At 46.2% G+C, this 15,060-nt stretch overlaps 1 protein-coding gene across 1 annotated transcript in view; it reads right to left on the bottom strand.

The window, feature by feature from the left end:
• LOC137504047 (sulfotransferase 6B1-like) overlaps positions 1-15,060 on the bottom strand; it is a 100,642-nt gene that overhangs the window by 19,723 nt on the left and 65,859 nt on the right. Inside the window, exon 6 of the mRNA XM_068231969.1 lies at positions 14,843-14,999. Within this exon, the coding sequence (XP_068088070.1) occupies positions 14,843-14,999 (157 nt within the window). The remainder of the gene's footprint in view (positions 1-14,842; positions 15,000-15,060) is intronic.

Genomic DNA, 15,060 nt, shown 5'->3' with positions numbered 1-15,060 from the left:
GTATGCTTACTTTTGTGCGATTTTAACAATACAGATTCTCTTTAAGTGTTAAAATTAAGGGAATATATTAATTAAATATGAAGTATTTTTCAACAGTGGCACTGTTTATTTCCAAACTGTAATTGTTGAAAACAGAGAAATCATTATTTTTCCATTTTTTTCTCCTTTTTCCATTTAAACTGTATAGGAAATAAAATAGTTGCTGAGGGGAAAAAAAACAGCCAAAGAAAGTCTAGTTTCCACCCCCCAAAAATGATGTATATATCACTAATGTGTCATAAGTAGTGAAAAAGTTATTGCTGATTAAATAGGGACCTAGCTAAAATGTCAAAACTGACATTGCAGTGAACTATCACATGTCAGTGGGCATCATTCCTTCATTATTGAAGGTATGAGGCCCACTGACATCTGATGGGTCAGTGCTACAGAGCGAGTGTAGTGATTGGCCCCAATGACAGAGCTGTGATCCTGTCTGTGAGACCATCGGCACCAGTCAACAAACAGAGCAGCAGACGGCATGGTGGGTCTGGTGGCAGCAGACTGCTGGGGTGTGTATCATACTTGTGGGAGACGCCTGGGAAACCTGGCGCTGGTCCGAATTGTATAATTCAGTCAGAAGGCACACTGGCTTTTTCCCACCACTTTTAGGGGAGAAAAAGTGAATCTTATGGCCCAAAAATACGGTAAGCTGCTTATCTCTTTGTTCTGAGTATTTACAGTATTAAACCTGCCTCTGTGCACTATGTACCAATATGGTATGTTTACAAACCTTGTGTCATCCTGCAGAAGCACAACAAAAGGTGACGCAGACCATCTGTTAGGGCTCGTTCACACTGCTTCTGTGTTCATACAGCTTCTGTGTTCACACTTTCTGTGTTGCTATCAGCTTTAACGCACCGCACATTGTATAAAGTGTGCAGGGTAACATGAAAGCCCGTAGACTATAATAAGTGGAAAAATTTAAAGCAAATGGTTTGATACTTACCTTAGTAGAGGGAAGGCTCTGTATACCATAGTTCCCAATCCTCGGTCCATCCCAGTGGCATAGCAATAGGGGGTGCAGAGGTTGCGACCACACCGGGGCCCTAGGGCCAGAGGAGCCCTATGGAGCTCTCCTTCAACCGCAGTATTAGCTCCAGGGCGGGATTTGTACTTTTTACCGCCCAAGGCAAAGCTCTGCAAGGTGCGCACGAAACGTCACACCGGGTGCAACTAAAACATCGCACCGGGTGCCCCTAAAATGTCGCACCGGGTGCCCGAGACCCCCACCTCCCCTAAACATTGCACCATGTAACATTTCGGGGCACCCGGTGCGACGGTTTAGTTGCACCCAGTGCGACGTTTCGCTCGCATCGCGCAGCGCTAAAGGGCTTTAGGCATGCTAAGGGGCTTTTAGGCGTGCTAACTAAGTTAGCACCCTTTTGTGAATCAAGCCCCAAGACCCGCGTAGGGACAACTGCCTTACGAAGGCACATGATGAAATAGCACAAACAGCAATGGGATGACCACCTCAGGAAAAGCAGCACACAAACGCAAAGCCACTCTCCGCCTCCTCTTCCTTCTTCTGGTGCAGCATCTTCAGTCGCTTTATCCCTTGCACCTTCACAGCCACCCTCCTCCATTCCGCCTCTCACCTTGAGCGGTTCCTGCTCCTTTGCCCACAACAGCCAGGTGTCCGTTAAGGAAATCTTTGAGCGGAGGAGGCCAATGTTTGCCAGTCACCGGCATCTGACAGCTGGCTTGGTGGAACTGTTAGCTCGCCAGCTGTTACCATACCAGCTGGTGGACTCTGAGGCCTTCCGAAAATTTGTGGCAATTAGGACACCACAGTGGAAGATACCAGGCCACAATTATTTTTCTAAAAAGGCGATTCCCAAACTGTACTGTGATGTTGAAAGGCAAGTGGTGTCATCTCTGGCACACAGCGTTGGGTCAAGGATCCATCTGACCATGGATGCCTGGTCTGCAAAGCATGGTCAGGGCAGGTACATTACTTATATGGCACATTGGGTCAACCTGGTGACCGCTGGCAAGCAGGGAGTATGTGGCTGTGCAGCGGACCTAGTGACACCTCCATGGCTTGCAGGCAGGCCTGCTGCCACCTCCCCTCCTCCTGCTACATCTTTTTCACTGTCGTCATCTTCCTCCTCCTTGGCTGAGTGGCAGTTCAACTCTACTGTTGCTGCGATCTCCTCTCCAGCTACACAGCACCAGCTCCCTAGGGCCTATGCTGCATGCCAGGTACGATGGTGTCACGCCATCTTGGAAGTGTCTTGCCTCAAAGCTGAGAGTCACACTGGAGCAGCTCTCCTGGCTGCTCTTAACAAACAGGTGGATCAGTGGCTGACCCCGCACCAACTGGAGATCGGCAACGTGATGTGTGACAACGGCAGCAATCTCATTTCGGCTTTGAATTTGGGAAAGTTGACACACGTACCCTGCATGGCACATGTGCTCAATCTCATAATTCAGAGATTTGTGTCTAAGTACCCAGGCTTACAGGATGTCCCAAAGCAGGCCAGGAAGTTGTGTGGGCATTTCAGGCGGTCTTACAAGGCCATGGCACGCTTGGCCGATATTCAGTGGAGAAACAACTTGCCGGTGAGACGCTTGATTTGCGATAGCCCGACTCTCTCTGGAATTCGACCATCCTGATGTTCGACCACCTGCTACAACAGGAGAAAGCTGTCACCCAGTATCTAGAAGGACACACTCTGGGAAGATGGGGATGTTCTGGCCGAAGAACTGGACACTCATGCGAAATGCCTGCAGGTTCATGCGGCCGTTTGAGGAGGTGACAAACATGGTGAGTCGCAGTGAAGGCACCATCAGCGACTTGATCCCGTATGCATAGAGTGGTGGATCAAGCTGTGGAGGAGCGTGAACAGGAACAGAGGAAGAGTTGTGGGATCAATTCTCATCAGAACCAGATGTTTCCTCAACACCTGCGGCAGCACAGAGAGGGGAGGAGGAGGAGTCGTGTGGGGAAGAGGAGTCAGATGATGATAAGGAAGGTGGGGTTTTTTTGGAGGAGGAGGCGGCAGAAGAACAACCGCAGCAGGCATCGCAGGGGGCTTGTGCTGCTCAAAGTTCCTGTGGTATTGTTCGTGGCTGGGAGGAGGAGGAAAACTTACCTGACGTCACTGAGGAAGAGCAAGAGGAGATGGATAGTACGTCTGGATCCAAATTTGTGCAGATGGCGTCTTTCATGCTGTCCAGCCTGTTGAAGGATACCCGTATAAAAAACTCAAGGGGAATGAGCTGTACTGGACCCTCGGTATAGGCACAAAGTGGCGGAGATGTCACCAACTCACCTGAAAGCAGAAAGGATGCTGCACATGCCGAACAAGCTGGCAACTATACTTTACAGTGCATTTAAGGGTGCTGTCACAGCACAACGGAATAATGGTACCACTGCCAGTAATCCTTCTCCCATGTCCACGCACGCAAGGACAGGACGCTCTAGCGATGTCAGACATGCGGACATTCTTTAGTCCAACGCCTCGCCTTAGCCCTTCCGGATCCACCCTCCACCAACGTTTCGACCGGCAGGTAGCCGACTACCTGGCCTTAAGTGTGGATGTAGACACTGTGAGCAGCAATAAACCCTTGGACTACTGGGTGCACAGGCTTCACCTGTGGCCAGAGCTGTCACAATTTGCCATACAACTTCTGTCTTGCCCTGCCTCAAGTGTCCTGTCAGAAAGGACCTTCAGCGCAGCTCGAGGCATTGTCACTGAGAAGAGAAGTCGCCTAAGTCACAAAAGTGATCAGTACCTCACCTTTATCAAAATAGATGAGGCATGGATCCCGAAGGGTTACTGCCCGTCCCAAGACTAATGCTACGTACACACATGCGACAACGATCGTTCGTTGTCAACGACGAACGATCTTTTAATTGACGAAAGAACGACCGAAGTAAAGTTAGTTGTAAAAAGTATGTAACGATCACATCGTTAGAACGAACGTTACACCACGTAAAAGCACTTAATGCGCCTGCGCATAAAATTGTAAAGTTCCTTGGAGAAAAAGTGAAATGCGCATGTCCAGCCTGGTACGAACGATCGTTTCCAACGATGTGCCACTTTTGCTAACGATCGTCGGTGGTAAAAATCCGCCAAGACAGAACTTTGTTTTGTAGCGATTTGCCTCGTTCGTCGTTTGCCTTAATAGTCGTTGGTTCGTTTTTTGTAACGATCGTCGTTGGTAAAGATCGGGGAACGATCGTTACAAACGACTATAGTCGCATGTGTGTACGCACCTTTAGTCGGTCCCCACACAGCATCTCTGCCTGCAGGCAGATTGACTGCTTCCTCCGCCACCAATTTTTAAGGCCGCAAGCAGCCGCTATAATAATTTTTTCTGGTGCGTGTACATGCCTGCCTAATTTTTCTGGCTGCACTACAGCTGCAACAACAAAGCAAAAGGCATGTACATGTGTCAATTCCCCTTCGTGATCGTTACCTTGCCACGGTGAAGGGGCTTGCGTATCACAATGAAGCAATGACAGCCGCCTATATAAGTGTCCCGGGGGGGGGGGGGGGCATTCCCAAGATAATAAGGTTGTTGCTTCATTGTGGACAGACCAAATCAGCTGGACAGTCACTGTTGTTCTGTCAATGAGCTACCTCAGCCCGGCGACCATATAGGCTTGAAAACCGCCATGGCCTGCACTCTGGCCATGGTGCACACCAGGCCAGCACGGCCATCACTACACAAACAGCTGTGTGCGGTGCGTTACACAGTTGAGTTTGGTCTGTCAGTGTGAAGCAGTACTCTAATTACACTCCCTGATTGATGTATACACATGCAAGATATTTTAAAGCACTTTAGGCCTCCAATTTAGCATGCAATGTGATTTCTGCCCATAAAACGCTGCTTTGCGTCAAATCCAGATTTTTCCCCGGGACTTTTGGCGTGTATCCCACTCTTGCATGCCCCCCCTTCAGGTGTTAGACCCCTTGAAACATCTTTTCCATCACTTTTCTGGCCATCATAATTGTTTCTAGTTTTCAAAGTTCGCATCCCCATTGAAGTCTATTGCGGTTCGCAAAAGTTCACGCGAACCGAACTTTTGCCGAAGTTCGTGTTTGAGGTTCGCGAACTGAAAATCGGAGGTTCGAGCCATCTCTACAAACCACATAAGTCTGTATATACCAATCACTCATGATTGAATATCCCTACATGTCTTCCTAAAAAAATGGTGAAAGTTATGGCATTTTTCCTGATGTTTTGACAAGTAAGGACTTTTCATTATTAATACAGTATAAGGGGAATTAAAGTACAAAAGAAAATACATTTTTCTACATTAAAGAAAAAAAATCTTTATTTCAAAACAAAATATCTTTGCCATACATTGTAGCTGCAACACAAATTAAAGGACAACTGAAGAGAGAGGTATATGGAGGCTGCAAAGTTTATTTCCTTTTAAGCAATACCAGTTGCCTGGCAACCCTGCTGGTCCTCTGCCTCTAATACTATTAGCCATAGCCCCTGAACAAGCATGCAGCAGATCAGGTGTTTCTGACTTTAAAGTCAGATCTGACAAGACTAACTGCATGCTTGTTTCTGGTGTTATTCAGATACTACTGCAGAGAAATAGACCAGCAGGGCTGCCAGGCGACTGGTATTGATTAAAAGGAAATAAATATGGCAGCCTCTGTATACCTCTTACTTCAGTTCCCCTTTAAAGGGAACCTGAACTGAGTAAAATTATTTAAAATAAACACATGACGTAGCTGCAAATGAATATTACATACTAACCTCACCATCAGTTCCTCTCAGAGGCTCACCATTTTCTTCTTACAGTGATCCCTTCAAGTTCTGACAATATTTTGTCAGAAATTAAATATACCAGTTGCTGTCAGTTATATATCAGCAGCTTTCAGTTACAACTGAATGTGCAAGGTAATGTCCATGTTTTCCTATGGCTCAAGTGGATGATATTACAGTTTAACAGTGTGCTGACCAGGAAGATGTTATGGGGTAATGGCCATTTTTAAAATGGAGGACGGAGAATTCCATTGATCACAGTGGACAAATGGGACACAGGAGAGGAGAAAGAGATTGAGGAGTTTACCACACAGGAGGTAAGTACGACCTGTGTATGGTTATTTTGACTTTTTATTTTCAGTTCAGGTTCTCTTTAAGTGTTAAAATTAAGGGAATATATTAATTAAATATGAAGTATTTTTCAACAGTGGCACTGTTTATTTCCAAACTGTAATTGTTGAAAACAGAGAAATCATTATTTTTCCATTTTTTTCTCCTTTTTCCATTTAAACTGTATAGGAAATAAAATAGTTGCTGAGGGGAAAAAAAACAGCCAAAGAAAGTCTAGTTTCCACCCCCCAAAAATGATGTATATATCACTAATGTGTCATAAGTAGTGAAAAAGTTATTGCTGATTAAATAGGGACCTAGCTAAAATGTCAAAACTGACATTGCAGTGAACTATCACATGTCAGTGGGCATCATTCCTTCATTATTGAAGGTATGAGGCCCACTGACATCTGATGGGTCAGTGCTACAGAGCGAGTGTAGTGATTGGCCCCAATGACAGAGCTGTGATCCTGTCTGTGAGACCATCGGCACCAGTCAACAAACAGAGCAGCAGACGGCATGGTGGGTCTGGTGGCAGCAGACTGCTGGGGTGTGTATCATACTTGTGGGAGACGCCTGGGAAACCTGGCGCTGGTCCGAATTGTATAATTCAGTCAGAAGGCACACTGGCTTTTTCCCACCACTTTTAGGGGAGAAAAAGTGAATCTTATGGCCCAAAAATACGGTAAGCTGCTTATCTCTTTGTTCTGAGTATTTACAGTATTAAACCTGCCTCTGTGCACTATGTACCAATATGGTATGTTTACAAACCTTGTGTCATCCTGCAGAAGCACAACAAAAGGTGACGCAGACCATCTGTTAGGGCTCGTTCACACTGCTTCTGTGTTCATACAGCTTCTGTGTTCACACTTTCTGTGTTGCTATCAGCTTTAACGCACCGCACATTGTATAAAGTGTGCAGGGTAACATGAAAGCCCGTAGACTATAATAAGTGGAAAAATTTAAAGCAAATGGTTTGATACTTACCTTAGTAGAGGGAAGGCTCTGTATACCATAGTTCCCAATCCTCGGTCCATCCCAGTGGCATAGCAATAGGGGGTGCAGAGGTTGCGACCACACCGGGGCCCTAGGGCCAGAGGAGCCCTATGGAGCTCTCCTTCAACCGCAGTATTAGCTCCAGGGCGGGATTTGTACTTTTTACCGCCCAAGGCAAAGCTCTGCAAGGTGCGCACGAAACGTCACACCGGGTGCAACTAAAACATCGCACCGGGTGCCCCTAAAATGTCGCACCGGGTGCCCGAGACCCCCACCTCCCCTAAACATTGCACCATGTAACATTTCGGGGCACCCGGTGCGACGGTTTAGTTGCACCCAGTGCGACGTTTCGCTCGCATCGCGCAGCGCTAAAGGGCTTTAGGCATGCTAAGGGGCTTTTAGGCGTGCTAACTAAGTTAGCACCCTTTTGTGAATCAAGCCCCAAGACCCGCGTAGGGACAACTGCCTTACGAAGGCACATGATGAAATAGCACAAACAGCAATGGGATGACCACCTCAGGAAAAGCAGCACACAAACGCAAAGCCACTCTCCGCCTCCTCTTCCTTCTTCTGGTGCAGCATCTTCAGTCGCTTTATCCCTTGCACCTTCACAGCCACCCTCCTCCATTCCGCCTCTCACCTTGAGCGGTTCCTGCTCCTTTGCCCACAACAGCCAGGTGTCCGTTAAGGAAATCTTTGAGCGGAGGAGGCCAATGTTTGCCAGTCACCGGCATCTGACAGCTGGCTTGGTGGAACTGTTAGCTCGCCAGCTGTTACCATACCAGCTGGTGGACTCTGAGGCCTTCCGAAAATTTGTGGCAATTAGGACACCACAGTGGAAGATACCAGGCCACAATTATTTTTCTAAAAAGGCGATTCCCAAACTGTACTGTGATGTTGAAAGGCAAGTGGTGTCATCTCTGGCACACAGCGTTGGGTCAAGGATCCATCTGACCATGGATGCCTGGTCTGCAAAGCATGGTCAGGGCAGGTACATTACTTATATGGCACATTGGGTCAACCTGGTGACCGCTGGCAAGCAGGGAGTATGTGGCTGTGCAGCGGACCTAGTGACACCTCCATGGCTTGCAGGCAGGCCTGCTGCCACCTCCCCTCCTCCTGCTACATCTTCTTCACTGTCGTCATCTTCCTCCTCCTTGGCTGAGTGGCAGTTCAACTCTACTGTTGCTGCGATCTCCTCTCCAGCTACACAGCACCAGCTCCCTAGGGCCTATGCTGCATGCCAGGTACGATGGTGTCACGCCATCTTGGAAGTGTCTTGCCTCAAAGCTGAGAGTCACACTGGAGCAGCTCTCCTGGCTGCTCTTAACAAACAGGTGGATCAGTGGCTGACCCCGCACCAACTGGAGATCGGCAACGTGATGTGTGACAACGGCAGCAATCTCATTTCGGCTTTGAATTTGGGAAAGTTGACACACGTACCCTGCATGGCACATGTGCTCAATCTCATAATTCAGAGATTTGTGTCTAAGTACCCAGGCTTACAGGATGTCCCAAAGCAGGCCAGGAAGTTGTGTGGGCATTTCAGGCGGTCTTACAAGGCCATGGCACGCTTGGCCGATATTCAGTGGAGAAACAACTTGCCGGTGAGACGCTTGATTTGCGATAGCCCGACTCTCTCTGGAATTCGACCATCCTGATGTTCGACCACCTGCTACAACAGGAGAAAGCTGTCACCCAGTATCTAGAAGGACACACTCTGGGAAGATGGGGATGTTCTGGCCGAAGAACTGGACACTCATGCGAAATGCCTGCAGGTTCATGCGGCCGTTTGAGGAGGTGACAAACATGGTGAGTCGCAGTGAAGGCACCATCAGCGACTTGATCCCGTATGCATAGAGTGGTGGATCAAGCTGTGGAGGAGCGTGAACAGGAACAGAGGAAGAGTTGTGGGATCAATTCTCATCAGAACCAGATGTTTCCTCAACACCTGCGGCAGCACAGAGAGGGGAGGAGGAGGAGTCGTGTGGGGAAGAGGAGTCAGATGATGATAAGGAAGGTGGGGTTTTTTTGGAGGAGGAGGCGGCAGAAGAACAACCGCAGCAGGCATCGCAGGGGGCTTGTGCTGCTCAAAGTTCCTGTGGTATTGTTCGTGGCTGGGAGGAGGAGGAAAACTTACCTGACGTCACTGAGGAAGAGCAAGAGGAGATGGATAGTACGTCTGGATCCAAATTTGTGCAGATGGCGTCTTTCATGCTGTCCAGCCTGTTGAAGGATACCCGTATAAAAAACTCAAGGGGAATGAGCTGTACTGGACCCTCGGTATAGGCACAAAGTGGCGGAGATGTCACCAACTCACCTGAAAGCAGAAAGGATGCTGCACATGCCGAACAAGCTGGCAACTATACTTTACAGTGCATTTAAGGGTGCTGTCACAGCACAACGGAATAATGGTACCACTGCCAGTAATCCTTCTCCCATGTCCACGCACGCAAGGACAGGACGCTCTAGCGATGTCAGACATGCGGACATTCTTTAGTCCAACGCCTCGCCTTAGCCCTTCCGGATCCACCCTCCACCAACGTTTCGACCGGCAGGTAGCCGACTACCTGGCCTTAAGTGTGGATGTAGACACTGTGAGCAGCAATAAACCCTTGGACTACTGGGTGCACAGGCTTCACCTGTGGCCAGAGCTGTCACAATTTGCCATACAACTTCTGTCTTGCCCTGCCTCAAGTGTCCTGTCAGAAAGGACCTTCAGCGCAGCTCGAGGCATTGTCACTGAGAAGAGAAGTCGCCTAAGTCACAAAAGTGATCAGTACCTCACCTTTATCAAAATAGATGAGGCATGGATCCCGAAGGGTTACTGCCCGTCCCAAGACTAATGCTACGTACACACATGCGACAACGATCGTTCGTTGTCAACGACGAACGATCTTTTAATTGACGAAAGAACGACCGAAGTAAAGTTAGTTGTAAAAAGTATGTAACGATCACATCGTTAGAACGAACGTTACACCACGTAAAAGCACTTAATGCGCCTGCGCATAAAATTGTAAAGTTCCTTGGAGAAAAAGTGAAATGCGCATGTCCAGCCTGGTACGAACGATCGTTTCCAACGATGTGCCACTTTTGCTAACGATCGTCGGTGGTAAAAATCCGCCAAGACAGAACTTTGTTTTGTAGCGATTTGCCTCGTTCGTCGTTTGCCTTAATAGTCGTTGGTTCGTTTTTTGTAACGATCGTCGTTGGTAAAGATCGGGGAACGATCGTTACAAACGACTATAGTCGCATGTGTGTACGCACCTTTAGTCGGTCCCCACACAGCATCTCTGCCTGCAGGCAGATTGACTGCTTCCTCCGCCACCAATTTTTAAGGCCGCAAGCAGCCGCTATAATAATTTTTTCTGGTGCGTGTACATGCCTGCCTAATTTTTCTGGCTGCACTACAGCTGCAACAACAAAGCAAAAGGCATGTACATGTGTCAATTCCCCTTCGTGATCGTTACCTTGCCACGGTGAAGGGGCTTGCGTATCACAATGAAGCAATGACAGCCGCCTCTATAAGTGTCCCGGGGGGGGGGGGGGCATTCCCAAGATAATAAGGTTGTTGCTTCATTGTGGACAGACCAAATCAGCTGGACAGTCACTGTTGTTCTGTCAATGAGCTACCTCAGCCCGGCGACCATATAGGCTTGAAAACCGCCATGGCCTGCACTCTGGCCATGGTGCACACCAGGCCAGCACGGCCATCACTACACAAACAGCTGTGTGCGGTGCGTTACACAGTTGAGTTTGGTCTGTCAGTGTGAAGCAGTACTCTAATTACACTCCCTGATTGATGTATACACATGCAAGATATTTTAAAGCACTTTAGGCCTCCAATTTAGCATGCAATGTGATTTCTGCCCATAAAACGCTGCTTTGCGTCAAATCCAGATTTTTCCCCGGGACTTTTGGCGTGTATCCCACTCTTGCATGCCCCCCCTTCAGGTGTTAGACCCCTTGAAACATCTTTTCCATCACTTTTCTGGCCATCATAATTGTTTCTAGTTTTCAAAGTTCGCATCCCCATTGAAGTCTATTGCGGTTCGCAAAAGTTCACGCGAACCGAACTTTTGCCGAAGTTCGTGTTTGAGGTTCGCGAACTGAAAATCGGAGGTTCGAGCCATCTCTACAAACCACATAAGTCTGTATATACCAATCACTCATGATTGAATATCCCTACATGTCTTCCTAAAAAAATGGTGAAAGTTATGGCATTTTTCCTGATGTTTTGACAAGTAAGGACTTTTCATTATTAATACAGTATAAGGGGAATTAAAGTACAAAAGAAAATACATTTTTCTACATTAAAGAAAAAAAATCTTTATTTCAAAACAAAATATCTTTGCCATACATTGTAGCTGCAACACAAATTAAAGGACAACTGAAGAGAGAGGTATATGGAGGCTGCAAAGTTTATTTCCTTTTAAGCAATACCAGTTGCCTGGCCGGTCCTCTGCCTCTAATACTATTAGCCATAGCCCCTGAACAAGCATGCAGCAGATCAGGTGTTTCTGACTTTAAAGTCAGATCTGACAAGACTAACTGCATGCTTGTTTCTGGTGTTATTCAGATACTACTGCAGAGAAATAGACCAGCAGGGCTGCCAGGCGACTGGTATTGATTAAAAGGAAATAAATATGGCAGCCTCTGTATACCTCTTACTTCAGTTCCCCTTTAAAGGGAACCTGAACTGAGTAAAATTATTTAAAATAAACACATGACGTAGCTGCAAATGAATATTACATACTAACCTCACCATCAGTTCCTCTCAGAGGCTCACCATTTTCTTCTTACAGTGATCCCTTCAAGTTCTGACAATATTTTGTCAGAAATTAAATATACCAGTTGCTGTCAGTTATATATCAGCAGCTTTCAGTTACAACTGAATGTGCAAGGTAATGTCCATGTTTTCCTATGGCTCAAGTGGATGATATTACAGTTTAACAGTGTGCTGACCAGGAAGATGTTATGGGGTAATGGCCATTTTTAAAATGGAGGACGGAGAATTCCATTGATCACAGTGGACAAATGGGACACAGGAGAGGAGAAAGAGATTGAGGAGTTTACCACACAGGAGGTAAGTACGACCTGTGTATGGTTATTTTGACTTTTTATTTTCAGTTCAGGTTCTCTTTAAAGAGACTCCGTAACAAAAATTGCATCCTGTTTTTTATCATCCTACAAGTTCCAAAAGCTATTCTAATGTGTTCTGGCTTACTGCAGCACGTTCTACTATCACCATCTCTGTAATAAATCAACGTATCTCTCTCTTGTCAGACTTGTCAGCCTGTGTCTGGAAGGCTGCCAAGTTCTTCAGTGTTGTGGTTCTGTGATGCATCTCCCCCCTCCTGGCCCCTCTATGCACACTGCCTGTGTATAATGATCTCTTGAGATACAAAAGGAAGGGTGTATACAGCCTGCTTGTGTATGGATGTATTTTCTATGTGTGGACATACTGTACATCAACCTACTTCCTGTTTTGGTGGCCATTTTGTTTGTTTATAAACAAACTTTTTAAAACTGTTTTTAACCACTTTTAATGCGGCGAGGAGCGGCGAAATTGTGACAGAGGGTAATAGGAGATGTCCCCTAACGCACTGGTATGCTTACTTTTGTGCGATTTTAACAATACAGATTCTCTTTAAGTGTTAAAATTAAGGGAATATATTAATTAAATATGAAGTATTTTTCAACAGTGGCACTGTTTATTTCCAAACTGTAATTGTTGAAAACAGAGAAATCATTATTTTTCCATTTTTTTCTCCTTTTTCCATTTAAACTGTATAGGAAATAAAATAGTTGCTGAGGGGAAAAAAAACAGCCAAAGAAAGTCTAGTTTCCACCCCCCAAAAATGATGTATATATCACTAATGTGTCATAAGTAGTGAAAAAGTTATTGCTGATTAAATAGGGACCTAGCTAAAATGTCAAAACTGACATTGCAGTGAACTATCACATGTCAGTGGGCATCATTCCTTCATTATTGAAGGTATGAGGCCCACTGACATCTGATGGGTCAGTGCTACAGAGCGAGTGTAGTGATTGGCCCCAATGACAGAGCTGTGATCCTGTCTGTGAGACCATCGGCACCAGTCAACAAACAGAGCAGCAGACGGCATGGTGGGTCTGGTGGCAGCAGACTGCTGGGGTGTGTATCATACTTGTGGGAGACGCCTGGGAAACCTGGCGCTGGTCCGAATTGTATAATTCAGTCAGAAGGCACACTGGCTTTTTCCCACCACTTTTAGGGGAGAAAAAGTGAATCTTATGGCCCAAAAATACGGTAAGCTGCTTATCTCTTTGTTCTGAGTATTTACAGTATTAAACCTGCCTCTGTGCACTATGTACCAATATGGTATGTTTACAAACCTTGTGTCATCCTGCAGAAGCACAACAAAAGGTGACGCAGACCATCTGTTAGGGCTCGTTCACACTGCTTCTGTGTTCATACAGCTTCTGTGTTCACACTTTCTGTGTTGCTATCAGCTTTAACGCACCGCACATTGTATAAAGTGTGCAGGGTAACATGAAAGCCCGTAGACTATAATAAGTGGAAAAATTTAAAGCAAATGGTTTGATACTTACCTTAGTAGAGGGAAGGCTCTGTATACCATAGTTCCCAGTCCTCGGTCCATCCCAGTGGCGTAGCAATAGGGGGTGCAGAGGTTGCGACCACACCGGGGCCCTAGGGCCAGAGGAGCCCTATGGGGCTCTCCTTCAACCGCAGTATTAGCTCCAGGGCGGGATTTGTACTTTTTACCGCCCAAGGCCAACTATACCGTCTGTATGGTTGTTATCTCTATGTGTCCCAATGAGAATTCTCCTTACTCTCCATCATTGGATGCCACAGACAACAACTATTTTAGTAATATGCGTATAGATAAGTTATGTTTTCCTTAAGAACTTTTATGTTATGTTTGCCATCTCTTTAATGATGGACCCATTGTGTCACCATGAGAGTTGAGCTGATGTGTACCTGCAGGACAGAGCTTACAAGTCTTACAGGGATGACAAAAGTACAGGACAGAGAGTTCAAAACGGTAAATCTGTCCTTGTAGATAGGGATGGCTCCATAGAACAGCTTTACTGCCCCTCACTGAGCCGCCCCTAAATTTCTGGTGCCCTAGGCCATGGCCTAGTTGGCCTTGCCAGAAATCCGGCCCTGATTAGCTCTATATTGGTTCTGTGCTGTTAATAATCATTTCTATAAATGCTTTAAATAGTAGTAATCCTTAACAAACTGTTCCCCATCCTCTTCTTGCACCTCTGACGCTGTGGTTGTCCTTGGCAGGTTTGGTGCACTGTATCAATTGTTATGTATAGAGTGCTTTGGGGGGGCCTCATGTAAAACTTGCACTGGGGGCCATAGGTCCTTAGCTACACCACTGGTCCATCCCATAGTTTCTACACCATGCCTGGTTAAAGTTATGTGTCCTGCTAAGTCTTTGGTACTCCTCAGGCAGACTTGCCTCACAAAGCTCTTCGCATCCCTGAAAACAAAATCAGGCAGACCCTGAACGGATGTGGTCATCTTCCAAAATGGTTCTGATGGCTGCCTGAGGAGTACCGAAAAGCTACTCAACACAGCAGGCACAGCAATTTAATACATATTCTATAAATACTAGGTTCAACTCCAATACTGACATTTAGCGTGAGCTGAGAACTTTGGAAGCCTTTTTTTCTGCACAGGAATATACAAGTTAAATTAGGAATATACAATATGTTAACTACCTACCTTTTCTGAAAAAAGCATGTCCTAAATCGCCATGTGTGTTGGAGGATTTCTCCTTCATGTGTGTAAAAGAAGTTTTTTCCTGTACCATTTTAATCTGCTCATCCGTCAAAGTCAATCCATAAAATTCAGATAGTTTCCTCAACTGCGCTGGAAGATCCTTTAAATAACAGTGAACGTAAGTTTAACATTTAAGCTTAAAATATGGTTAGTAGGCTAGT

This window comes from Hyperolius riggenbachi, chromosome 4 (genome assembly GCF_040937935.1).
Source record: "Hyperolius riggenbachi isolate aHypRig1 chromosome 4, aHypRig1.pri, whole genome shotgun sequence".
In the NCBI taxonomy this organism is placed as follows: Eukaryota; Metazoa; Chordata; class Amphibia; order Anura; family Hyperoliidae; genus Hyperolius; species Hyperolius riggenbachi.
This window is presented reverse-complemented; position numbering and strand designations above follow the sequence as displayed.